General features: G+C 52.1%; 1 protein-coding gene across 5 annotated transcripts in view; it reads left to right on the top strand.

Annotated features, from left to right (window-relative positions):
- The window catches only part of BID (BH3 interacting domain death agonist), a 38,785-nt gene that overhangs the window by 9,103 nt on the left and 3,751 nt on the right, over window positions 1–25,931 (top strand). For 3 of the 5 annotated variants that reach the window (XM_024239621.3, XM_054542942.2, XM_054542941.2), the window contains exons 2-5: window positions 13,930–13,998; window positions 19,773–19,983; window positions 24,335–24,474; window positions 25,602–25,814. In XM_024239621.3, coding sequence (XP_024095389.3) covers window positions 13,987–13,998; window positions 19,773–19,983; window positions 24,335–24,474; window positions 25,602–25,814 — 576 coding nt within the window. In that variant the 5' untranslated portion in view covers window positions 13,930–13,986. 5 annotated transcript variants of the gene reach the window in all.

The following is a 25,931-nucleotide window of genomic DNA, read 5'->3' as shown; positions in this document are numbered from 1 at the left end:
GTTGACAGTGTTTTCATGAATGTTGGAATCTTACTAGTCCAGACTTACTTAGGATGTTGTTGGGGAAGGCACTTGGGATTTTCTGTGTCTTGCATTCACAGAGGGAGGCCATTTCAGATTCAGGAGCATTGGATTAGGGAATCGTGAGGTAGGGATGCTACTGCTTATTTCTCTCTGCAGTTTGGGGATGAAAGTTCCATTCCCCATGGGTTTGAAGCAGACTCAGACTGTCTCAGGATCAAAGCAACCCTCAATGCTCAATGGTTTTGATTTGTGTCATTGCTTACCACTCCCCAACCGATCCCAGGACAGCTGGGTCACTGTACCCCTTTGTGGTATCTGTACCTGGGCCTCTCCTTCCTCATAGGGACAGCTGATTCAATAAATGTGACCACCTTATTTCCAGCCCCCCCAAAAGCTACATTGGAATTATTTTTCCTAGAAATGTGTATAACACTCAGAATTGGGCATTGATCCTTAAAGCTGCATCCGATTCACTGTATTCAGCATCTGTCATCTCTTAGTGTCTGCAGTCTTAATCTAACCTTGACCTTTTTTCCCTCTGGTTTGAGAAAACCTTGGACACTATTTCTACTTGCCCAGGTGTGGGCTCAAGAGCCTTACTCTTTCCGTCTCAGTTTAGGGGCGCAGCCAGCGCCTCTTCCCAATAGGGCTCTTTCTCCTTTCCCTCTCCTTGGCCCTAGATTTGTGATCCATGAAAAAGCACAAGGTCCTGGCTGCTTGCAGTCACATTCTGGTTCTCTGTGTTTTGTGGACTCTGCTTTCACTGTTCACCCAGCACTAGCAGTACCAGACGGTTCTGTGGAGTCCTGGGGAATGGAGAGAGCACAGTCTGACGCCCTGCCAGGTAGCCAGGAGTTGACTTGCCCATGGTCCGCTGGCTTTCCCACCACTTCCTACAGGATGGGATCTAAGAGACTCAAGAGCTGGGTTTCTTTCAGCACGCTGTACTGTCCCAAGTAGCAAACAAATCACTCTGTAGCCAGATTTCTGAATGGAAATGAGAAATTGAATTCTCCATGGACTTTTAGGTTTATGGGGGAGTTTTGGTTGTGTTTCTTGGTTTTATTTCAGCCAAACATGTCTGCTTTTGATTTTTTAAAAAAAATATATAAGTGGTCTACATATATGTTCACCTTTTAAATGTAAATGTTTAAAAAGAGTAAGCATTTATGTATTTCCTTAACTGACATCTGATACAGACCTTATTCTCTCCCCCTCTTCTACCCTCCTCTTTTCCCTCTTTTCATACTCTTGTATTGGTTCTAATAAATGGTTGCTTTTCAAAAAAAAAAGTATGTTTTCATGTTGAGGAAGCATAGAAGGGCGCGAGTGGCTGTGAAGGCTATGGTGTATGCGCCCACAGGCATCTGCTAAACATGTTTCTGGCAGACAGCGCTCAACTGTCAGCCTGTGGTTCTCTGTAAAATGGAAGTCAGTTACTTTGTTAAAAGTTATAAGGCCAGGCAAGGTGGTTCACGCCTGTAATCCCAGCACTTTGGGAGACCAAGGTGGGCGGATCACCTGAGGTCAGAAGTTCGAAACCAGCTTGACCAACATGGAGAAACCCTGTCTCTACTAAAAATACAAAAATTAGCCAGATGTGATGGCGGTCACCTGTAATCCCAGCTACTCGGGAGGCTGAGGCAGGAGAATCACTTGAACCCAGGAGACGAAGGTTGCAGTGAGCCAAGATTGTGCCATTGCACTCCAGCCTGGATGACAGAGCCAGACTATGTCTCAAAAAAAAAAAGTTATAATTGATACAGATGATGGAGACAAACAGCTATGTAAATGCTTTTATTTTTCAAAGAAAAAATACAGGTGGCCAGGCGAGGTTTCTCACGCCTGTAATCCCAGCACTTTGGGAGGCTGAGGAGGGCGGGTCGCCTAAGGTCAGGAGTTTGAGACCAGCCAGGCTAACATGGTGAAACCTCATCTCTACTAAAAATACAAAAATTAGCCGGATGAGGTGGTGCATGCCTGTAATCCCAGCTACTCGGGAGACTGAGGCAGGAGAATCACTTGAGCCCAGGAGGCGGAGGATGCAATGAGGCAAGATCACGCCATTGCACTCCAGCCTGGGTGACAGAGTGAGACTCCGTCTGAAAAACAAACAAACAAACAAACAGGTTTTGTTTTTTTTCCTCAAAGCAGCACTTCTCAAACTTTTTGGTTTCTAGATCCCTTTATATATAAAAAGTATTGAGGAACCAAAAAGCGTTTGATTAAGCAGGCTTTTATCCCTATATTCTGTGTTAGAATTAAAACTGAGAAATTTTAAAAATAGGCCAGTCACAGTGGTCCTCACCTGTAATCCCAGCACTTTGGGAGGCTGAGGCAGGAGGATCGCTTGAGCCCAGGAGCTTGAGGCTGTAGTGGGCCATGATCGTGCTACTGCACTCTAGCCTGCTTGACAGAGTGAGACCCTGCCTCCAAAAAACAACAAAAAAAATTTGTTCATTCATTTGAAATTTGTGAAATTGTTTAATTTAATTTAACTAATTAATTAATTTTGAGATGGAGTCTTGCTCTGTCGACCAGGCTGGAGTGCAGTGGCCTGATCTTGGCTCACTGCAGCCTCTGCCTCCTGGGTTCAAGCAATTCTCCTGCCTCACCCTCCCGAGTAGCTGGGTTACAGGTGCACGCCATCATGCCTGGCTAGTTTTTGTATTTTTAGTAGAGACGGGGTTTCACCATATTGGTCAGGCTGGTCTCAAACTCCTGACCTCAGGTGATCCACCCTCCTCGGCCTCCCAAAGTTCTGGGATTACGAGCGTAAGCCACCTCACCTGGCCAATGTAACTATTTTATAAAACAAAACATTTCTATTGAGAAGAACAGCATTGCATCAGTGTTTCTGCAGATCTCCTAGGTGTCTGACTGAATAGAGGATACCTGGATTCTAGGTTGTTGCAGTATCTCTTTCGCTCAGCCCCTGGGAAAGTCCACTGTACCCTCATGAGAGAATGACAGAAGAAACTGTGTTATGGAAGCTTTTCAACCTCACAGATTCTCTGAAAAGGGCCTCAGGCACCCTAGGATATCCTAGTCCACACTCTCTCCTAAAGCAATTTACCAGTGTTTTCCAGAATATCGTAAAAATGACAAAAAACATAGTGAAGGGCAAAACTAGGTATGTGCCTTTTATCATCATGGTACCTGAGTCTGAAAAGCAGCAATGAATTATGTCACAATTTTAGCAAAGTTTGCTGGCCTTGATGGTCTTGCCTTCTTTGTTTACTCATTAACGCCTTTGCCTTCAAAGTGAAAGATTATGGCCAGGCACAGTGGCTCACACCTGTAATCCCAGCACTTTGGGAAGCCGAGGCGGGCAGATCACAAGGTCAGGAGATCGAGACCATCCTGGCTAACACGGTGAAACCCCGTCTCCACTAAAAATACAAAAAATTAGCCGGGCATGGTGGCCACCGCCTGTAGTCCCAGCTACTAGGGAGGCTGAGGCAGGAGAATGGCGTGAACCCGGGAGGCGGAGCTTGCAGTGAGCCAAGGTTGCACCACTGCACTCCAGCCTGGGCGACAGAGCGAGACTCCATCTCAAAAAAAAAAAAAAAGTGAAGGATTATTCTTTCCTTTCTGTGTAATGCACCTGGATGGCAGAGGTTCTGTATAGCAGAATCATTTTTGATGCTTTATGTTGACTTTATTATGTTTGTGCTTATTTAAGGGGAAAAAACAAAGAACAAAGGTTCATCACTTGTGAAAGATCAGGTTTGTTTTGTTAATGGATAATCAAATCTTCTCTCTCAGACACCCGTGAGCCTGCCTTAAACAACTGTCCAGATTGCCTCTAAAACTGTCCCTGAGACTCTGAGTGCCCCTGGAAAATCACAGAGATTTGATCATTCACCTTATAAAAAGAAAAATACCATAGACATAATGAGGTTTGTTTTAAGCGTTATCTTGTAAGACCCGCACGGGAAGAGTGGTTGTCAAATCACAAGAGACGCTGGCCATGGCTCCCTGGTTCGGTGTGTATGTGTAAATGTTATTGATGGAAATAATTCAGAAGTTCTGGGCTTGGCGGGAGGCCCCGTGCTTGTCAGTGCCCTCCCTTGCTCTGTGTAGGATATTTTCATTCAGAAAATATCTGAATGAAATATTCAGAAATATCTGAATAACGCATCTGGCCAGATACGTTAGAAAATCGTTATGAAAAGAGACTTTGACTCTTCCCATGGTGATGTTCCCCCACGTGGGAAAGGATTGCCTGGTGCTTTCACCAGTGACTATTGGAGCCTCTGGGCCCAGGCGTCTGCACGGACATTACCTCAATGGCTCTCAGGCCACCCCAGCGTGCCGGGCCAGGGCTTTGTGAGTGTGGAAGCTGGCTCCTAGTCCTGCAGAATGCGATGGGCTGCTGAGGGAACTGAATTGTGGTGGTTTGCTTGGAATATAGCTGATGTGTTCATTTCTGTTTTCTAGATATAAGAGGAAATGCTTTCTCATTCTTAGTGTCTGTAATCCGTAATGATTTAGTAGGCTCTGCTCTGGTAGATGGATATGAAACTTTTTTTTTTTGAGACAGAGTCTTGCTCTGTTACCCAGGCTGGAGTGCAGTGGCGCGATCTCAGCTCACTGCAACCTCCGCCTCCCGGGTTCAAGCGATTCTCCTGCCTCAGCCTCTCGAGTAGCTGGGAATACAGTTGCCCATCACCTCACCCGGCTAATTTTTTGTATTTTTAGTAGAGCTGGGATGTAGAGTAGAGATGTTGGCCAGGCTGGTCTTGAACACCTGACTTCAAGTGATTTGCCCTCATCAGCCTCCCAAAGTGCTGGGAGTATAGGCATGAGTCACTGTGCCCGGCCAGATATGAAACTTTTTTTTTTTTCTTTTTTTTTTTGAGACGGAGTCTCACTCTGTCCCCCAGGCTGGAGTGCAGTGGCGCGATCTCGGCTCACTGCAAGCTCTGCCTCCCGGGTTCACGCCATTCTCCTGCCTCAGCCTCCTGAGTAGCTGGGACTATAGGCACCTGCCACCATGCCCGGCTAATTTTTTGTATTTTTAGTAGAGACTTAGGGTTAGCCAGAATGGTCTCGATCTCTTGACATCGTGATCCACCCGCCTCCGCCTCCCAAAGTGCTGGGATTGCAGGCATGAGCCACCTCGCCTGGCCGAAACATTTTTAAATGATATTGCTTTCTCAGTGAACCCCCATTCTCACTGTTTCCTTATTTTTTGTGGTGATATAGTTATTTGCATAGGTTCAGTAAGAATCTGTCCTTTTTAAAATTGAAATTTGAAATTTAAAAAATTTTAAACTTTAATAATAATAATAATTTTTAGAGATGGGGCCTCTCACTATGTTGCCCAGGCTGGCCTTGAGCTCCTGGGCTTTCAAACAGTCCTCCCACCGCAGCCTTCTGAGTAGCTGAGATTACAGGTGCACACCACTACACCTGGCTCTGTTTTTTGTTTGTTTTGAGACGGGGTCTCACTCTGTCACCCAGGCTGGAGTGCAGTGGCGTGATCTCGGCTCACTGCAACCTCTGCCTCCTGGGTTTAAGCGATTCTCCTGCCTCAGCCTCCCGAGTAGCTGGGATTACAGGTGCGCGCCCGGCTAATTTTTGTATTTTTAGTAGAGACGGGGTTTTCTCCATGTCGGCCAGGCTGGTCTTGAACGCCTGACCTCAAGTGATCCACCTGCCTTGGCCTCCCAAAATGCTAGGATTACAGGTGTGAGCCACCGCGCCCAGCCCACACCTGGGTTTTTTTTGGTTTTTTTTTTTTTTTTTTTTTTTGAGACAGAGTCTCATTCTGTCACCAGGCTGGAGTGTAGTGGTGCAATCTCGGCTCACTGCAACCTCTGCCTCCTGGGTTCAAGCGATTCTCCTGCCTCAACCTCCTGAGTAGCCGGGACTATAGGCATGCGCCACCACGCCCAGCTAATTTTTGTATTTTTAGTAGAGACGGGGTTTTACCATGTTGGCCAGGATGGTCTCCATCTCTTGATCTTGTGATCCGCCCACCTCGTCCTCCCAAAGCGCTGCGATTACAGGCATGAGCCACCGCGCCCGGCCCACCTGGCTCTTTTTTAAGTGTATTTTTTTTTATCGTGGTAAAATAGATATAGCATAAGATTTCCCATTTTAAGCATTTTTAAGCGTACAGTTCAGTGGCATTCAGTGCAGTCTCATTGTCGTTCAACCATTACCACCAACCATCTCCAGAACTTTTTCACCTTTCAAAACAGAAATGGTACCATTAAACACCAACTTGCCACCCCCAGCCCTTGGCAGGTGCCTTTGTACTTTCTGATCCTTGTGAAGTTGACTACTCTGGGCACCCCTTGGAGATAGAACCACATGTATTTGTCCTTTCATGACTGGCCTAGTTCACCCAGCATAGTGTCTTCAAGTTCATCTGTGTTGTAGCCTGTGTCCATTGTATGTCACCCCATGTTTTATTTTTCCACTCATCTGTTAGACATCTGGACTATTTTGGCCTTTTGTCTGCTGTGAGCATGGGTGTGCAAATGTGTGTTCCAGGCCCTACTTTTCAGTTCTTCAGCGTAACACCCAAAAGCTGAATTCTAGGTCAAACGGTAGTTCTAGGTTTAATTTTTTGAGGGACTGGCATCTGTGCCTTTTCTCAAACTAAAATATAACTGAATAAGTTCCTAGTGCAGCCAGGGCCTTCCCTGGAATGTCATATTTGTGAAGGATGCTGACCAGCCACTTCTAGAGGAACTGAGGCCACCGAGGAGCCAGTGCCTGTGAGGTCTCAGCCTCCTAGGAAGAGTGGCTCGGCCCCAGCTCACGGCGTGGCAGGAAGGTCACTTGCCAGCAGCTGGGGAACTTAAGCTCTTTGAGGGACCTAAATAAAAGAGATAAGAGACTGAATGTACAAACAGACATGACTGGACCCCATTACCTTCAAGGACCCCCAGGAGGCCACAGGCCAGCTTGTGGAGCCGGGTGCTGTCGCTAGCAACCATCCGGGAAGCCATGCAGTAACTAGAGTCTATGCTGTCAGCCCCACATGGCCAGGGCTTGATTGACTGGCAGCTTCCTGAAGTTTTGTCTCTGCTTCCATCCAACTTGAGACCAAGTAGAGAAGCCAGAGGTGCACCTGACGGATTGATGGGTAGCTTCCCTTGGAGCCTCTGCCAGGCAAACGCAAGTGACAGCGGCCGAGTCCCTTGCTGTTGCGAGCTCTGAGAACACACCCTCGCCTCACCTTTGGGTGGGCTTCACTCGCACAGGCACTACAGGAAAAACCTGCTGGAATTGCTTTCTTTTTTTTCTTTTTTCTTTTTTTTTTTTGAGATGGAGTCTCGCTCTGTCGCCCAGGCTGGAGTGCAGTGGTGCAATCTCAGCTCACCGCATGCTCCACCTCCTGGGTTCACGCCATTCTCCTGCCTCAGCCTCCCGAGTAGCTGGGATTACAGGTGCCCGCCACCATGCCTGGCTAATTTTTTTGTATTTTTAGTAGAGATGGGGTTTCACCGTGTTAGCCAGGATGGTCTGGATCTCCTGACCTTGTGATCCGCCCGCCTCCGCCTCCCAAAGTGCTGGGATTACAGGCATGAGCCACCGCGCCCGGCTTTTTTTTTTTTTTTTTTTTTTTTTTTTTGAGACAGGGTCAGGCTCTGTTGCCCAGGCTGGAGTGCAGTGGCATGATCTCGGCTCGCTGTAACCTCCACCTCCCGGGCTCAAGCAATCCTTCCCCAGTAGCTGGGACTACAGGCACACACCACCATGCCCGGCTAGTTTTTGTTTATATTATAGAGACTGGGTTTCACCAGATTGCCTAGGCTGGTCTTAAACTCCTGGGCTCAGGTGATCTGCCTGCCCTGGCCTCCCAAAGTGCTGGGATTACAGGCGTGAGCCAGCGTGCCCAGCCGAAGCCTGGTGGTTTCTTAGACTGTTTCCAGCCCTCCAAATAGCAGATTGTTGATGGTGTTCAAGGGCAATCTAAGATTCCTTCTGAAGATAGCCAGGGAGAAGCTGCTTTTGCGCCCTCATTGCTGTTTGATACTGCATGGCCCTAAATTAGTCAAAGAAGCATAAGGAGGCTTAGTTGAATTGAACTCCCGCTGCACCATGTAATGGTCAGGTCAGTCTCATGAGTCCTGCCCTTTTGTGTTAAAGATCCTTTGTGGCCGGCATAGTGGCTCACACCTGTAATCTCAGCACTTTGAGAGGCTGAGGGGGGGCGGATCACAAGGTCAGGAGTTCGAGACCAGCCTGGCCAACACGGTGAAACCCCATCTCTGCTAAAAATACAAAAATTAGCTGGGCATGATGGTGCATGCCTATAGCCCCATCTGCTTGGGAGGCTGAAGCAGGAGAATCACTTGAACCTAGGAGGTGGAGGTTGCAGTGAGCCAAGATTGCGCCATTGCACTCTAGGCTGGGTGACAGAGCGAGACTCCATCTCAAAAAAGAAAGAAAGAAAGAAATGCAACTGAACTTTGCCCAGTGGAAAACAACCAGTGCCTTGTGGCTGTTGGGCCCAGTTTTACGTCAGTTTGTGAACGCATTTCCAGTTTCCACATTGCCTGCGCACACAGTTCTTGGACTCCTTTGAATGGTTTTAACATCGCTGTTTCCCCTGTTAAAAAATGAGTTAATAAAACCTTTCACATGTGTTCATTTAAGAACAACAGTAACAGGCCGGCTGCAGTGGCTCATGCCTGTAATCCCAGCACTTTGGGAGGCCGAGGGAGGGTGGATCATGAGGTCAGGAGTTCCAGACCAGCCTGGCTAACATAGTGAAACCCCATCTCTGCTAAAAATACAAAAATTAGTTGGGCGTGGTGGTGTGTGCCTGTAATCCTAGCTACTCAGGAGGCTGAGGCAGGAGACTCGCTTGAACCCGGGAGGCAGAGGTTGCAGTGAGCCAAGATCGTGCCATTGTACTCCTGCCTGAGTGACAGAGCGAGACTCCGTTTCAGAAAAACAAACAAAAAACCAAAAAGGGAATCACTTTCTCCAAACCCTTTATTTTTCTTTTCTTTTTTTTTTTTTTTTTTTGAGACGGAGTTTGCTCTTGTTGCCCAGGCTGTAGTGCAGTGGTGCGATCTCGGCTCACTGCAACCCCCGCCTCCCAGGTTCAAGTGATTCTCCTGCCTCAGCCTCCCGAGTAGCTGGATTACAGGTGCGCGCCACCACACCCGGCTAATTTTTGTATTTTTAGCAGAGATGTGGCTTCACCATGTTGACCAGGATGGTCTCAGTCTCTTGACCTCGTGATCCACCTGCCTCAGCCTCCCAAAGTGCTGGGATTACAGGCATGAGCCACCACGCCCAGCCTCCAAACCCTTTATTTTTCTGAAGATACCAAGACCCAAAAAAGGGAAGTGTCAGGAATTCCTTTCCCTGCCCATCTTCTTTTCTGATTAATTCTTGGGCATTCTTCAGCCCTGACCCAAATGGCACTGCCCCTTCTCTGGGTCACCAATCTAGGCCACGGTCCACATGTGTTCACATTTCCGGGTTGGACCTTTCCTTGGCGCTGCATGGAGCATGCTGTGAAGTTTGGTGGGTGGATCGACGTTCCTAGAGCAGCACGACATTCCTAAATTAGCCAGGCATGGTGCTGGGCGCCTGTTGTCCCATCTACTCGGGAGGCTGAGGCAGGAGAATGGCGTGAACCTGGGAGGCGGAGCTTGCAGTGAGCTGAGATCGTGCCACCGCACTCCAACCTGGGCGACAGAGCAAGACTCTGACTCAAAAAAAAAAAAAAAAAAAGAAAGAAAGAAAAAATTCAGGCTGGGCACGGTGGCTCACGCCTGTAATCCCAGCATTTTGGGAGGCCGAGGTGGGCGATCATGAGGTCAGGAGTTCGAGACCAGCCTGCCCAACACAGTGAAAGTCCGTCTCTACTAAAAATACAAAAATTAGCCGGGTGTGGTGGCTCACACCTGTAGTCCCAGTTACTCAGGAGGCTGAGGCAGGAGAATCGCTAGAATCTGGGAGGCAGAGGTTGCAGTGAGCCAAGACCATGCCATTGTACTCCAACCTGGGTTACACAGTGAGACTCCGTCTCAAAAAACAAAGAAAAAAAACTAGAAAAGAAATTCAGTGAGTCAGCTGTTGCCTGTGAGTGGGACGAGGAAGACAGGGATGATGCTGACCGAGGAGAGGACTGCCCTGCAGAGATCTGGCCCTTAAAAATCTTCCTCTGGGAGCACCTGTGTGCTGTGCCTGTCCCCGTGTGGCCCATGCCTCTATCTGACCGACTGCATGGTGTTTTCAATGAGTTCCAGGACATTTGGCTTCCAGAGTGCATGGGAGGCACTTGGGCCTCAGGAGCAAAGCTGGCATCTGAGCATACTCGTGAGGGCCTGGCGCCCCCCGGCTCAGCAGCAGCGAAGCTGCCCCCTGCCCTCCCTGGGCACCCTGGAGCCTCAGCCGTGTCTCCGAAACCAGGGCAGAAGCGCCTTCCTGGCGAGGCTGTGGTGAGGATTGGAGGGGAGGCCTGCGGAGGGGGCCTGGCGGTGCCTGCTGGGATCCTTGTTGTCAGAGATGGTATTTGTCACCCCCGTCCGGCAGAGTCCTGGAGACTGGGGGAATGTCACCCCCGTCCAGCAGAGTCCTGGAGACTGGGGGAATGGTACATGCAGGGCTCGGCACCTCACCCTGCTCACTGCGAGGGCCTCAGGGATCCTGGCTGTGAGTGTCCTGGCATGAGGGCAGCCTCACTGAGGTGAGGCGGGGTATTTCCCATTTCCCACCTGCCTGGCCGTCTTCCCACTGGCCCTTGGAAGAGAGGGGTCATGAACTCCTGGCTGCCTGAGTTTCCTTCTTACTGGCAACTTTGTTTAGGAGTTGGGTTGGGCGTAGGGCCGCTATTGATGGGGGAGCCTCTGTGGTTTCCAGGGCGTCTGCATCCACGCCCTCCTAGGCCCACTCACAGCTGCAGTTGACTCACTGGATTTCTTCTTAAGTGACAAATGAAGCCAGAGGTTACCCGATGCAGGGCTGGTGCTCCGCCTAAAGTTGACCAGCCAGGCCTAGGAATGCCGCTCCCTGCTCCTAAAGCCCTCCAAGGCCGTTGCCTAGGGGAGGCAGCCTCATGTCCCAAGGGATGGGGCCCCCAGGGTCTGGGCCGTGTGGCCTCAAGACACAGCCCAGGGGAGCTGCCCTCACTCTGTCCTCTCCCGAGACTGCCACAACACCTCGCCCCTCTGTTATCCCATATGATCATGGATTTCATAGAAAATGTCCCACTGGGGGGCTGGATGCGGTGGTTCACGCCTGTAATACCAGCACTTTGGGAGGCCGAGGCAGGCGGATCATGAGGTCAGGAGATCAAGACCATCCTGGCTAACATGGTGAAACCCCGTCTCTACTAAAAATACAAAAAATTAGCCAGGCGTGGTGGCGGGCGCCTGTAGTCCCAGCTACTCAGGAGGCTGAGGCAGGAGAATGGCGTGAACCTGGGAGGTGGAGCTTGCAGTGAGCTGAGATTGCACCACTGCACTCCAGCCTGGGTGACAGAGTGAGACTCCGTCTCAAAAAAAAAAAAAAAAAGACAGACCGGGCGCAGTGGCTCACGCCTGTAATCCCAGCACTTCGGAAGGCTGAGACGGGCGGATCACGAGGTCAGGAGATCCAGACCATCCTGGCTAACACGGTGAAACCCCGTCTATACGAAAAATACAAAAAGTTAGCCGGGCGTGGTGGCGGGCGCCTGTAGTCCCAGCTACTCAGGAGGCTGAGGCAGAAGAATCCCTGGAACCTGGGAGGTGGAGCGTGCAGTGAGCCAAGATCATGCCACTGCACCCCAGCCTGGGCAACACAGTGAGACTCCGTCTCAAAAAAGAAAAAAAAATGTCCCATCGGGGTACTCATCACAGCCCTGTCTTCAGTGGTGACAATGCTAAGCTATTTACATGCCCAACACTGGGGTTAGTGGTATTTGCTGTGTGTGTGACACACCAGCATGGGTTAGTGGTATTCCTCCGTGATGTGACATCGATATGGGTCAGTGGTATTCGCTGTGTATACGAACACACTGGTATGGGACTTCGGGCCTGAGCACTAGTGACACTTTGAGCTGGATGAGTTGTGGGTTTGAGCTGATGAGCAGTGCCCCCACTGCTACCCACTAGGTGCCAGGAGCACACCCCCCATAAATGTCTCCAGACAGCTCCAGATATTTCCTGGGTATCCAAGTCGCCCTGGCTGAGAAGCACTGCATGAGACACAGCGTTAGGGTCTGGTGGGAGACTCACCGTGGTGCCAGGGTGGCCGCAGTCTGCTTGTGACGTGGGCGTGTATCTGAGTGTGAAGGAAGCTGGTTTTTGTGAGCTGCCTCCCGAGCTCGGAGGTGACAGTGGGCACTTTCCCCACAGAGACCCCTGAAGTTGTTCCTTGGAGAACAAAGTGGTGAGGGGCGGAGATTCCAGACCTTGAGGCAGAAGCTAGGGTCTGGTCCACTGTGCTGTGGCCTGGGCAGTGGCCCTGGGAGGTGCTGTGGCCTGTTTCTTGGGGTGGGGTCTGTCTCGCGCTTTGTCTCTTATGGGTACAGACTCCCCTTCCTCCCCTGTGGAGCCGGCAGATGGCCCCGGAGCCAGATCCTGGCTCTTCCCTGTCCACATGCAGCTCAGTCATTTGCTCTTGGTCCTTTCCCATGAAATGCACAGCCACACCCAGCCAGGGTTTCTCCTGGGCTCCCCAGAGGGAGAGTGGGGTACAGCCTGCAACGGTGCAGGGTCCCCAGGCCTGTGTGAGCCCCCAGGCGGGGAGGTGGGTGAGGCTCCTGTCAGTGCTGCCTCCTGCCACCTCCTCTCTGCCTGGGCACAGGCTCTCTCCTCTGTTTGCTTTTTATTTCCTATGTATTCAGGAACCATGTGAAATTGCCAATGCTTGGTTTTGTCCTACAAAATGGCCATTTCATTTGGTTCAACCTGATATTGTGTCTACACACACACATGCACACACACACACACACAGGCAAATACTTTTTAAAACAGGATTATTCTGTTCACAGTGTTCTGTAGAAATTTGTGTTCAGTCTTTTTAAGACAACTTACTATACTGATGCCACACAGATCTTTTTTTTTTTTTTTTTTCTCCGAGACAGGTCTCACTCTCGCCCAGGCTGGAGTGCAGTGGTGTGATCTCCGCTCACTGCAGTCTCCACCCCCTGGGCGTAAGTGATCCTCCTGCCTCAGCCTCCCAAGTAGCTGGGCCCACAGGGCTTGCATCACCACACCTGGCTAATTTTGTATTTTCGTAGAGATGGGGTTTCACCATGTTGGCCAGACTGGTCATTCTTTTTGAGACAGAGTCTCCCTCTGTCACCCAGGCTGGAGTGCAGTGACGTGATCTCGGCTTACTGCAACCTGTGCCTCCCAGGTTCACGCCATTCTCCTGCCTCAGCCTCCCAAGTAGCTGGGACTACAGGCGTGCATGCACCACCATGCCCAGCTAAGTTTTGTATTTTTAGTAGAGACGGGGTTTCACCATGTTGGCCAGGATAGTCTCTATCTCTTGACCTTGTGATCCACCTGCCTCTGCCTCCCAAAGTGCTGGGATTACAGGCGTGAGCTACTGCGTCCAGCTGGAAGATTTAATTTTTTAATTGTCAAATCCATTCTCTCTCTTTATAAACATTTTACATTTTATGATAAAATAATTTGTGAGCCGAGGGCCCTGTTTCCCTGATGCCTCAGGTCTTCCTGGGGCGGCATGGGAGAGCTGAATTCAGGTGCGGGATTGGCCCCAGGGCACTGAGCGCCTGGGCGAGTATCTGGAATGAGGAAGACAAAGCTTGGCTCCGGCCAAGGAGAAAGAAACTCAGGATGCGCTGCTCAGGCCAGGACCTCGGCTCAGCCGCCGTTTCTGAAGCACAGGCCAGCTTCGTCGTCCTCCCGAGGGGTCCTGACCAGGGCTTCCCAGGAGCAGCCGCCCATTCTGTGTGTCCTCTTCCAGGTCGCCACTGGGACACGGTGAACCAGGAGTGAGTCGGAGCTGCCGCGCTGCCCAGGCATGGACTGTGAGGTCAGAGGCCAGATCCCCGGTGGGTGCCTTGTGGGGGGCGGGGTCGAGGGTTAAGGGCCTGCGTGTCCCCCACCACGCATCCCTGAGTGCTGAGGCTGAGCCCGCCTGACTCTTACCACAGCTCAGCACAGATCAACCCGCCCAGCCCCTTCACTGTAGCAGGCGAGAGCCGGGAAGTCCTCCCTTTCCCTGCCCTGCGCCTTCCTCGCACTCCGCTTTTGGTGCAGCCCCTCCACACCTGGACTAGGGCTAACTGCAAGGGCGAGGGGGCTTTTGGTTTAAGACCATTTAACAGCCATAGGCTGTGGGTCCCAGCACTTTGGGAGGCCAAGGCAGGAGGATTCCTTGAGGCCAGGAGGTTGAGGCTACAGTGAGCTGTGATTGTGCCAGTGCACTGCAGCCCTGTCCAAACAAACAAACACAAAAGAGATTTAAGAATAAGAAAGTGGGCGTTAGATAAGCACTTCATATACTTCTCTCAACTGTAAAAGCAAGACAACAATACTTATCTTGTCTAACCCATGCCATTGCTATGAGGAGCAAATAAATCAATAAAGGTCAAATAAAAGTGCTGTAAACTGTAAGGTGTTTCAAAAATTTTTTAACCCACTGGATTTAAATTTCCCTTCATAGCTGGGCGAGGTGGCTTAGGCACATAATCCCAGTGACTTGGGAGGCAGCAGCGGGAGGATTGCTTGAGGCCAGGAGTTTGATTGAGACAAACCTGGGCAACATAGTAAGACCCCGTCTTTATAAAGATAAAAGCGGTGGAGTTCTGGGAGGGGAGCCCGGAGCCCCCGCCTTCAGCAGGACATTCCCTGGATGCTTCCTTGTCTCTCCTTCCCTTTAAATGGTCTAGGGAGAGAAAAATCACAGCACACGGATCAGGAGCCTCTCTCCACCCACTGCATCAGAGCCTCCTCCCGTCCCTCCTGCTGAATTCTGCAGCCTCTGGGCGCCCGGCACCGGGGCCTCACACTGTCCTGGCAGCCTCTGGGAAGGCATCTGCGAAGTCTAATGCCTTGGTGCTTAGTAACTGGCGGCCTGTGTCGCGGTTCCTGAGCATGGAGAGCACCTGGCACCCAGGAGGTTCTGAAGCTGCCCCTACTGGGGGTCCTTTCCAAAGGTGGGGATGGCGTGGATTTCAGCATGGTGGCTGGAGGGCTGAGGCAGTGGCTCGAGTTTGATGTTAGTTACATGAACAGAGGAGATTGCAGGAGCTCCCCCGGCCCTGATCCAGGCTTGTTGTCAGTGTCCAGAAGACCACTCTGGGTGCCACTGTCCCTTCCCACCTGCCACTGCTGTTCTGGCTTCGTGCTCTGGCGGCCTCCGCAGGTAGAACACCACCGTCACCTACGCAGCGCCCTGACTTGCCGGTGGAGGTGCCTGTCCTCCCGCCCGCCTCTCCCCGGCCCCCTCAGTGAGGGAGGGTGGACGTCGCCACTCCCCTTTCTTGCCTTCGGAGTGAGGAAGCGGAGGCAGCAGTGAGGCAGCCCGCCCAGGGCCACAGAGCTGGGGTCACAGCGAAACACTCCGAAACTTTCTTTTAAATTATAGGGTTCAGCCTTTTTTCCCATCAGAACTTTAATTCTGTGTAGATACTTCTATTTTTTATTTTTATTTTTTTTGAGATTGAGTCTCTGTGTCGCCCAGGCTGGAGTGCAGTGGTGAGATCTCTGCTCACTGCAAGCTCCGCCTCCCGGGTTCACCCCATTCTCCTGCCTCAGCCTCCCGAGTAGCTGGGACTACAGGCGCCCGCCACCACGCCCGGCTAATTTTTTGTATTTTAGTAAAGACGGGGTTTCACCATGTTAGCCAGGATGGTCTCGATCTCCTGACCTCATGGTCTGCCCACCTCGGCCTCCCAAAGTGCTGGGATTGCAGGCATGAGCTACTGCACCTGGCTAATTTTTGTATTTTTAGTAGAGATGGGGTTTCACCATGTTGCCCAGGATGGTCTCAACCTCTTGACCTCATGATCCGCCCGCCTCCGCTTCCCAAAGTGCTGGGATTACAGGCATGAGCCACGGCGCCCGGCCAGCACCATCTTTTCCTTTCCACTGGAACTGATCTTATTATTTTTGCCTCCATTAGATCACTTTTGTAACATGTCTTGCAGGATTTACTGTCTTGATCATTTCTCTGAACATATTTTTTTCCTGTGATCTAAAAAGATAAAAAACTATCAGTTCTTTTACCAAAAGTGGATCTAGAGGCTGGGCATGGTGGCTCACGCCAGTAATCCCAGCACTTTGGGAGGCCAAGGTGGGCAGATTACCTGAGGTCAGGAGCTCCAGACCAGCCTGGCCAACATGGTGAAGCCCCATCTTTACTAAAAATACAAAAATATAGCCAGGCATGGTGGCATGTGCCTGTAACCCCAGCTACTTGAGAGGCTGAGGCAGGAGAATCCATTGAACCTGGGAGACAGAGATTGCAGTGAGCTGAGATCGCACCATTGTACTCCAGCCTGGGCAACAGAGTGAGACTCTGTCTCCAAAAACAAAGTGGATCTAGAAGATCAAAAAAGGGCATGGTTCCATATTGGCACAGCACAAGCTCTATTCTTGGAATTAAATGGCATCCATCTTCCGAGCCCACTCCTGTCCTGCGGGGCCGGCCCAGCCTGTCCCGGAGGCACTGGTCCAGACAGGAGCCTGTCCACACAGCTCTCCACCCAGCGGGCCCAGTGCTTGGCTTCGCGGTCACTTGCGGCACCTGGACCTCCTCTGGCAGGTGCCATTCTTTCCTCTCCCTCCCTGCCGCCTCGAGTCTTTATTTTCTGTGGGATCTTGAGTTTGATAACCTGACCTGCCGTGGTGGCAACGCTGCTCTGTGTCCAGATTCTGGATGCCAGTTTACCAAGTGCAGGTCAAAAAGAGGTCCTTGGGCAGCGGCTGCCTGCGTTAGCTTCTTGGGGCTGCTGTAGGCGGTTCCAAGCAGGAGAGTGGCTTTAAACAACAGACTCGGATCCCCTCCGGGTTCTAGAGGCCCAAAGGCTGGAATCCCGTGTTGCCCGGCTGCTTCCTTCTGGGGCGCTCTCCCAGCTCCTCTGTGTTCACATGGTGTCCTCTCTGTGTGCCTCTGCTTAAATCTCCCTCTCCTTTCTCTTACAAAGACCCCAGTCATTGGATTTAGGGCCCACCCTAATCCAATATGACCTCATCTTAACTTGATTACGTCTGTAAAAACCGTGTTTTCAAATAAGGTCACATTGACAGGTACCTGGGGTTAGGACTTGCGCGTTTCTTTTTGGGTGACACAGCTTAGCCCAGCACTGCCTTTGTCACCAGGACTGTCGCTTGAGGCAGGAATGAAGCACATCCTGTTTGTAAGCTGTCTCGTGCCATGCGGCTGCTCCGTACAAGAATTGTTAGGAATTGATGCAGTGGAATTTTGCATACAATTTTTCCTCTCTTCAGAAACAACTTTGGAGAAGTAAAGGCTGAATAGCAATACATAAGCACCTTATTTTATTTTATTTTAGATTCAGGGGCACATGTACATGTTTGTCACATGGGAATATTGTGCTCTGGTGGGGACTGGGCTTCCGGTATTGCACGGAGAGGGACTCTTTCCGTGCTCCCCCGCCCCCGCCTCCCTACCGTAAAGTGCCCAGTGCCTGCTCTCTCCATCTTCATGTCCATGGGCACCCATTGTTTAGCTCCCACTTATAAGTGAGAACAGTCAGTATTTGATTTTCTGTTTCTGAGTTAGTTCACTTAGGGTAATGGCCTCTAGCTCCATCCGTGTTGCTGCAAAGGACATGATTTTATTCTTTTTTATGGCTGCAGCAATACACAAGCTCCTTATTTTGTTTGTTTGTTTGTTTGTTTTTTGAGACGGAGTCTGGCTCTTGTCCCCCAGGCTAGAGTGCAATGGCGCGATCTCAGCTCATTGCAACCTCCACCTCCCGGGTTCAAGCGATTCTCCTGCCTCAGCCTTCCAAGTAGCTGGGACTACAGACGCCCACCACCATGCCCGGCTCATTTTTGTATTTTTAGTAGAGACGGGGTTTCATCATGTTGGCCAGGCTGGTCTCGAACTCCTGACTTCGTGATCCACCCGCCTCAGCCTCCCAAAGTGCTGGGATTACAGGCGTGAGCCACCGCGCCCGGCCAAGCTCCTTATTTTAAGCATTTTTTTTTTTCTTTTTTGAGACAGGGTTTCACCTTGTCACCCAGGTTGGAGTGCAGTGGTGTGATCATGGCTCATTGCAGCCTCAAACTTCTGGGCTCAAGTGACCCTCCCGCCTCAGTCTCATGAGTAGCTGGGACTGCAGGTGCATGCCACCTTGGCTAATTTTTATTTTTTTGTAGAGATGGGGGTCTTGTTGCCAGGCTGGTCTCAAATTCCTGGGCTCAAGCGATCCTCCTGCCTCTGCCTCCCAGAGTGCCGGGATTACAGGCATCACCTAGCAAAGCATTAAAACAATTTGCTGCCAGGCGCAGTAGCTCACACCTGTAATCCCAGCACTTTGAGAGGCCAAAGGGGCGGGGGGGGGGGGGGGCAGATCACAAGGTCAGGAGTTCGAGACCAGCTTGACCAACATGGTGAAACCTCGTCTCTACTAAAAATACAAAAATTAGCCGGGTGTGGTGGTGCATGCCTGTAACCCCAGCTACTCAGGAAGCTGAGGCAGGAGAATCATTTGAACCCAGGAGGTGGAGGTTAAAGTGAGCCGAGATCACACCACTGCACTCCAGCCTGGGTGACAGAGCGAGACTCCATCTCAAAACAAAAACAATTTGCCCTGTAAGAACTGTCCTCTAAAAGTTTTTGGTTTTTCTAATGAAAAATATTATGGACTTAGAGGATAGAAATAAATTTCTGCCTACACTTGCATCTTCCCTCCCGCCCTTCTCTGGCAGCCCGGGAGGTCTTTTTGTGTGAACCTGGGCAGATCTCAGCGTCCCCGCCCTTCTTTGTGGTTTGTTCTCTCTTCCACCTTAGGTCTTTGTCTGGTCTGGGCACACCCAGCTGCAGGGCTCACCTTTGCTTATAAGAATACAGCCCCCAAACACAGTCAGTACCCCAAGAACAGTCCCTGCTGTCTCCCGCGGCACAGACGCTGGCCGAGCTGCAGCTGCCAGTGCTGCCCAGGGAGCTGGAGAGCTGTCGGCCAAGAGCCCAGCCCCTCTGGGTAGAGCAGGAGCCAGCCCCACCACTCCCTGTGGGGTTCGGATTAAGGACACATCTACCCAAAGTAAATCAAGCTTGGCCAAAGGCAGGTGCCCAGCTGTGGTCACCACTCCGCAGTAGTTACTGAAAATCTTCCATCTGCCCAGTACCCTCCTGAGCCCGTGAAGGAGATGAGCGGAAAGAAAGAGGCTCTGCCTGTTGGAAACACAGCCAGGAAAGGTGGGCTTAGATTGCTGAAGCCTGCGGGGGAACTTGAAGAAAGCGTGCAAGCACACAATGGTGGATGAGGCCCGCATGACACTCGCTCGCCTCCCCGGAACAGCCGGTGGCCTTCTTACCCAGCGGGAAGCTCCCCAGCTGCGTGTTTCAGGAGGTCCAGCAGATTCCTCTGCAGAGGAATCCCTTTCTGCAGAGTTGGGGTTCGCTCCCTGCCATCTACGGGTGGTGCTGCTTAAAGCCGGGGCTGCAGACCTTGCGCCTCTGCCTGTTGAGACCTCCTGCAGGGCCCTCCAGCCCACAGGGTGCCTCAGCTCTCTGGGACCTATGAGGCTCTTTGGGCCAGCTGCACCTGGAGCTCTTTGCAGGAGGGGCCTGGCTGAGGTCCCATCTTCCTGACTCCCCTTTCCCCTCAGGTCAGCAATGGTTCCGGCCTCAGGGATGAGTGCATCACAAACCTACTGGTGTTTGGCTTCCTCCAAAGCTGCTCTGACAACAGCTTCCGCAGAGAGCTGGATGCGCTGGGCCGCGAGCTGCCAGTGCTGGCTCCCCAGTGGGAGGGCTACGATGAGCTGCAGACTGACGGCAACCGCAGCAGCCACTCCCGCTTGGGAAGAATAGAGGCAGGTAGGCGGCCGGCCCCACCTCCTTCCCCAAAGCTGGGCTTTTCTGTCACCAGTAACATTCAGGGAGCCTCAGGGCTGGAAGGGACCCCCCCAGGCTCAGCCTCTGCCTCTGCAGTTTCAGCTGCCACGTACGTTGGTATCACTTAATCACTTGACTGACTGGTCTCTACTTGATTCCCTCCAGTGCTGCTGAACTCACTGCCTACCATTTTTGGGTAACTCTGTTAGAAAGTTCTTCCTTTCTGTTGAGCCAGAATCCCATGTACTGGTCTTGAGTCCCTTGTCTGGACCAACATAGAATGGTGGTTTTATCCAATTTTCCAAATGCGATTCTGATACTAAGATTGCAGACCACTTGTCTGGATTATATAACCCAAGAGGTTCTCACACTTAGCTTTATATCGTTTCAAGGACCCGGAGCTTTAAATGCTGGTGCCTGCGTCTCACCTCCAGAGATTCTGATTGGTTGGTCTGGGCATTGCTGGGTCTGGGCAAAGCCCCCAGGTGGCACTACTGGTGCGGCCCCTGCCTCCCCAAGCAGGCCTGGCTGACTGTCCCATTGATTGAGGCCTACTGGTTTCACAGTGACTTTGGCACTGTCTATACCTGACATATTTCCTTTCATATACATTATGCCCCGTGATTACCTATACAAGAACACAGAAGGATTTGGAACCTCATTTCCAGGTGAGGAAACCCAGGTCCAGCAAAGGGTAAATGACTAGCTCCAGATCACACAGCTCGTGGCCATGTCACCGCTGGGACGTGGGGCCAGGCCCCTTCTTGAGCTGGGGCTCAGCCGCCCTCCCACTGTAGGGCACTGCCTCTAGGTCACCATGGTTTCCAGACTGTTCACCTTTCCTGTTGCTGATCCCTGCGCTCTCCTCCAGCCTCCAGCTCCACTCCCCTTTGCCAAGGGGCTGCTTCTGCAGACAGGGGCTGTCCCAAGTGGAGGCTGGGGGCGTGTGGAGGCTCACCCACTTCCAGATCCGGCCCTGCGACGCTGGCTTTCAGTAGTGTGCACATTGGAATTACGCGAGAAACCTTTTCCAAATGCAGGCCTTGGGCCCTACTCCAGCTGCCTGCATCAGGCTGTTTTTAGGACGGGAGACTGCCCAGAGGATTCTGACGCAGGTAGAATCCCTGCCCTGAAAGCCTGCAGGGATCCCCAGACCCTGGCCCAGGCCTTCCGAGCTCAAGGGTTGCGCTGCCCTCTGGTGGCTGTGCGGGGAGACCAACAGCTGACCCAGCCTTCTAGATCAGGTGCTTGAGGACGTGGCTGGAGTTCCCCACTAGACCGGGGTGGGGGTGGGGGTGGGGGGTGGGGGGAGGTGTCTGAGAACGTCTCTGCCTTCTAATCCAGCCAGCACATCTTCTGGCTGGCCCTGAACTGAGGAGAAACCCCAGACCCCCTTGGGAAGGTCCAGGAAGGGCAGGAGTGGACGGGCACAGCTCTGCTGTCAGCACTGCTGTGGGGGCGACTGTAGCCCCAGTCTGCCCTGGTGTTTTTCTCTCGCTCTTCTCCACGCCGGCCTTTGCCTCTAAACTGAGAAACCGGGGTTGACTCAAGTGGCACCTGCGAAAGTGATCATGGCAGTTCACTTAGCCTGCAGGTGACAGGGACTGTGAATCTAGTCCCTGGCGAGCCTGGGAAGAGAGGCAAGGTAGAAGCTCTGGCTGCCGGGGTTTCTTTGGTGAGTCCGTTCACTCGGCTGGACACAGACGGATCAGGAAAGATTCCTGTTGCTACTCGGCTGGTGGCCAGAGGGAGAGAGGACGTGTCCGTAACTGAAGCAAGGTGGATAAGCTTCGGGAACGAGCGAGGCACAGATTCAGTGCTGGGGGAGCGATGAGGTGCTGGAGGAGCTGGGTGCTCTGTTCTGCAGGGAATCAGGAAAACTTTGGGGCTGCAGCTCCAGCTGAGCTGGGCCTTGGGAGTTGGGTACGTTTGGTTCTTTGGAAACTGGGAAGAGGGAATGGCCATCTTTTAAGCAAAAGCCCAGCGGCTATAAACGCTACAGTGAGGCTGGGTGCAGTGGCTCACGCCTGTAATCCCAGCACTTTGGGAGGCCGAGGCAGGTGGATCATGAGGTCAGGAGTTCAAGACCACCCTGGCCAAGATGGTAAAACCCTGTCTCTACTAAAAAAAAAAACAAAAAACACAAAAATTAGCCAGGCGGGGTGGCGGGCGCCTGTAATCCCAGCTACTTGGGAGGCTGAGGTAGAGAATTGTTTGCACCCGGGAAGCAGAGGTTGCAGTGAGCTGAGATCGTACCACTGCACTCCAGCTTAGGGGACAGAGCGAGACTATGTCTCAAAAAAAAAAAAAAAAAAAAAAAAAAAAAAAGCTACAGTGAATACAGTGAATAGTTGAGTTTGCCTAGGAAGTGTGGAAGTTAAGTCAGACGTACTTTGAGGCTGGGTCATGACTTGTCACTTAAGCAGAGGTGAGCACTTGAGAGGTTTTGAAGAGAAATGATGTGGCAGCCATACTGCATGTTCCACGGACAGACTCCAGGGAAGCCGTGAAACCCCCAGAGCACAGCTTCTAAGAACGTGCCCACTCCTTAGCACCTCACTTTCCCCCAACCCTGCCCTGCTCTGAGGTCTGTGCTATGAAGGTGGCCGAGTAGACTGGACGGCAGGGAGTGGGGCTGTCATCATCAGATGAGAGCTGAGGGGACCCCCACCAGGGTGGCGGCAGTGGCACAGGGTAGGCAAAACACTTGTATTTGCAACATAAGGTGAGATTTGACAGCTGACTGAGGGTGGGAGCAGCAGCCAAAACCAAAAAAGCCAGAGGGAATTTGCAAGCACAGAAAAAATAGAAGATTTAATGAGAGAAATAACAATAGCTGGCATCTGTTGAACACTTACTGGGAGCTAGGTACAGGGCCCATTCATTCATTCATGCAATTAAAACTTTTTTTAAGAAACGGGGTCTTGCTCTGTTGCCCAGGCTGGAGTGCAGTGGTGTGATCACAGCTCACTGCAGCCTTGAACTCCTGGGCTCAAGGAGTCCTCCCACCTCAGCCTCCTGTGTATCTGGGATTATAGGTATGTGCAGTACACCTGGCTCCCTTTAAAAGTTTTTTGTAGAGGCAGGGCACAGTGGTTCACACCTGTAATCCCAGCACCTTGGGAGGCCAAAGCGGGAGGATCACAAGGTCGAGACCAGCCTGACCAGCCTGACCAACATGGTGAAACCCGTCTCTACTTAAAATACAAAAATTAGCCGGGTGTGGTGGCGGGTGCCTGTAATCCCAGCTACTCAGGAGGCTGAAGCATGAGACTTGCTTGAACCCAGGAGGCGGAGGTTGCAGTGAGCCGAGATCGTGCCACTGCACTCCAGCCTGGGTGACAGAGCAAGACTCCGTCTCAAAAAAAAAAAAAAGTTTCTTGTGGAGGCAGGGCCTTGCTCTGTTGCTGGTGCAATCACGGTTCACTGCATCGTCTAACTCCTGGCCTTAAGCAATCTTCTGTCCTCAGCCTCCCAAAGCACTGGGATTACAGGCGTGCACAACCACACCTGGTCCCTGCCATTGTTTATTGAGCACCTACTGAGTGCCATGTATTGTTTTAAGTGCTGGGTATTTGTCAGTGGACAAAACAGATTTAAAAAATCACAGCCCTTAGGGAGCTTACCCTCTGGCAGGGGCGTCAGACAATAACACAGCAAGTGCTGAGGAAGAAACAGGTGGCAGGGAGTGTGGAGTGTGGCAGTTGAGCGTGGCCTTCGTGGAGCTGCGACAGTGGTACTCGGGCAGGGGCAGCACGGAGGCTGTGCGCCGGAGGAGGAGAACTGAGGGGGCAAGGAGGAGAGCTCTGGTTGGAAAGGCAGGGGAGATTCTCCAGGGCCTTGCCAGTGCCAGTGACAGCTGGGGTTTTCCTGAGACGGGACTGCGAGGAATGGGGGCTCTCAGGCTGGAGAGGGCGAAGGTGGGTCTGGGACACCGACTGCCCACAGGGCCCCTTCCCCAACGGCTGCCCAGGCCAAGGCCAACCCTGTTGGGGTGTGTGGTGTGAGCCATGAAGCTGCTACCAGGCTTGTACCTCAGGCGTGGTCGTTGACGCCCCAGCTTCACTGGCCCTGCCTGTGGGGACGTGGTGCCCGTGTGTAGGAGCCTGGGCCTCAGCCAAGGCCCCGAGCTCTGGCACTGCCCAGAACCCAGCTCAGCGCTGGTACCCAGCCCACCCACCGTGGCCCTGGTGGAGTGGAGCACGTGCCCAGTGGGGGCCGGCCTTGTCCCATTGCGGATCTGTCCTTTCCCGGGGCAGGGTGGTGTGGGAGAGGGTATCAGGGCCATTTTCTGAGTCTGCTCTGTCTCTGCCGCCCCTGCCTGAACACATAGATTCTGAAAGTCAAGAAGACATCATCCGGAACATTGCCAGGCACCTCGCCCAGGTCGGGGACAGCATGGACCGTAGCATCCCTCCGGGCCTGGTGAACGGCCTGGCCCTGCAGCTCAGGAACACCAGCCGGTCAGAGGAGGTGAGTAAGGGCCTGAGGACCACGTGGGCGGGCAAGTGAGCCAACGGGGCCTGTCCCCTGCCTCTCACCAGGCAGCCCACTGTCCCGTGAGGCCACTCAAGTCGTGACTGTCAGGTCCGGAACTCTGACGAAGTAACTGGACGTGGGCCATGGTTCATTGCCTTGCAGAAGAATTCAGCTGGTTGACATCGAGGAAACCTGAACCTTAAATCAGAGTAAAGAGTTTAGGGGTAAAAGCCTCTAAAAGATGAACGAAGCATGTTTGGCCAGCAGAAGAAACAGACGCTTCCTTCAGTTGTAGGGAGTTTAATAATGGTGCCAGTGAGAACTGTAAGCCCTGGGAGTGGCGCCTGCTGCTCTGCTGAGCTCCTTGGTTGGAACCCACAACTTTCTGAGCTCTACCATCTGCTTGGCACTGTCGGGGATACAAGATTGGCCCGGGGCACTGTGTCCCCAGAACACTTAGCGGAAAGAAGAACTACATCCTCCCAACTCCCAAATGCAGGCCTGTAGCAATAGGAGCTGAGAGGAGAGAAAGTTCCACTTTTTCGACTCTACCAGCTGAAAACACAGGCGTCCTCACCTCCTAGAAATCCAATCATGCTTCTGTTCAGCGGGGCCAGCCTGTGATGTCCCAGCAGCTGCCTAGAATGCAGGAGTGGCCAGTGCACTCCCATGTAACTCTGCATGTGCGCTGACGGCCTGAGGGTCCTTGCCAGCCTCATGGTCTGTGTCTAGTGTCCCCCAGGAACCCCCTTCCTCCCGTCCATTCAGCTAGGTCTGCACCAAGAAAATGGGCTTAAGGCGTCGCAGGTGGTCACTAGTTCTGGACTCGAAGTGCCTTGGGCGCAGGGATGACCCAGGCTTCTTGTATCCCATCACCGTCTAACAGTGGGCACGTGGGCTCACCACACATGTGTTTGCTTACCGAGCCCCCTGCAGGGAGTGATCACAGTCTTCCCTTTCCGTTGCCTCTCAGAACTCAACTGTTTCTCATTCTTTCCGCCCAGCAGCCCTGGATACTTAATAAATACTTCCCTTTGAAGTGCTTCTTCATACTGGGGACTGTCATTCCTTTGAGAGGGAAGAGTATTAGTGAACCAGGTTCTGTGTGCCCCTCTGTGCAGGACCGGAACAGGGACCTGGCCACTGCCCTGGAGCAGCTGCTGCAGGCCTACCCTACAGACATGGAGAAGGAGAAGACCATGCTGGTGCTGGCCCTGCTGCTGGCCAAGAAGGTGGCCAGTCACACACCGTCCTTGCTGCGTGATGTCTTTCACACAACGGTGAATTTTATTAACCAGAACCTACGCACCTACGTGAGGAGCTTAGCCAGAAATGTAAGAACCCTTGAGGTCAGCTCCTTCCCTGCCTGCCGCCCATGCCCTTTTCTCTGGAAGGTTGAGAAGCCCAGCGGGGCCCCTGCCTCTGATGCCAGCACAGGGGTTACAGGCTGT

This window comes from Pongo abelii, chromosome 23 (genome assembly GCF_028885655.2).
Source record: "Pongo abelii isolate AG06213 chromosome 23, NHGRI_mPonAbe1-v2.0_pri, whole genome shotgun sequence".
Taxonomy (NCBI): Eukaryota; Metazoa; Chordata; class Mammalia; order Primates; family Hominidae; genus Pongo; species Pongo abelii.
This window is presented reverse-complemented; position numbering and strand designations above follow the sequence as displayed.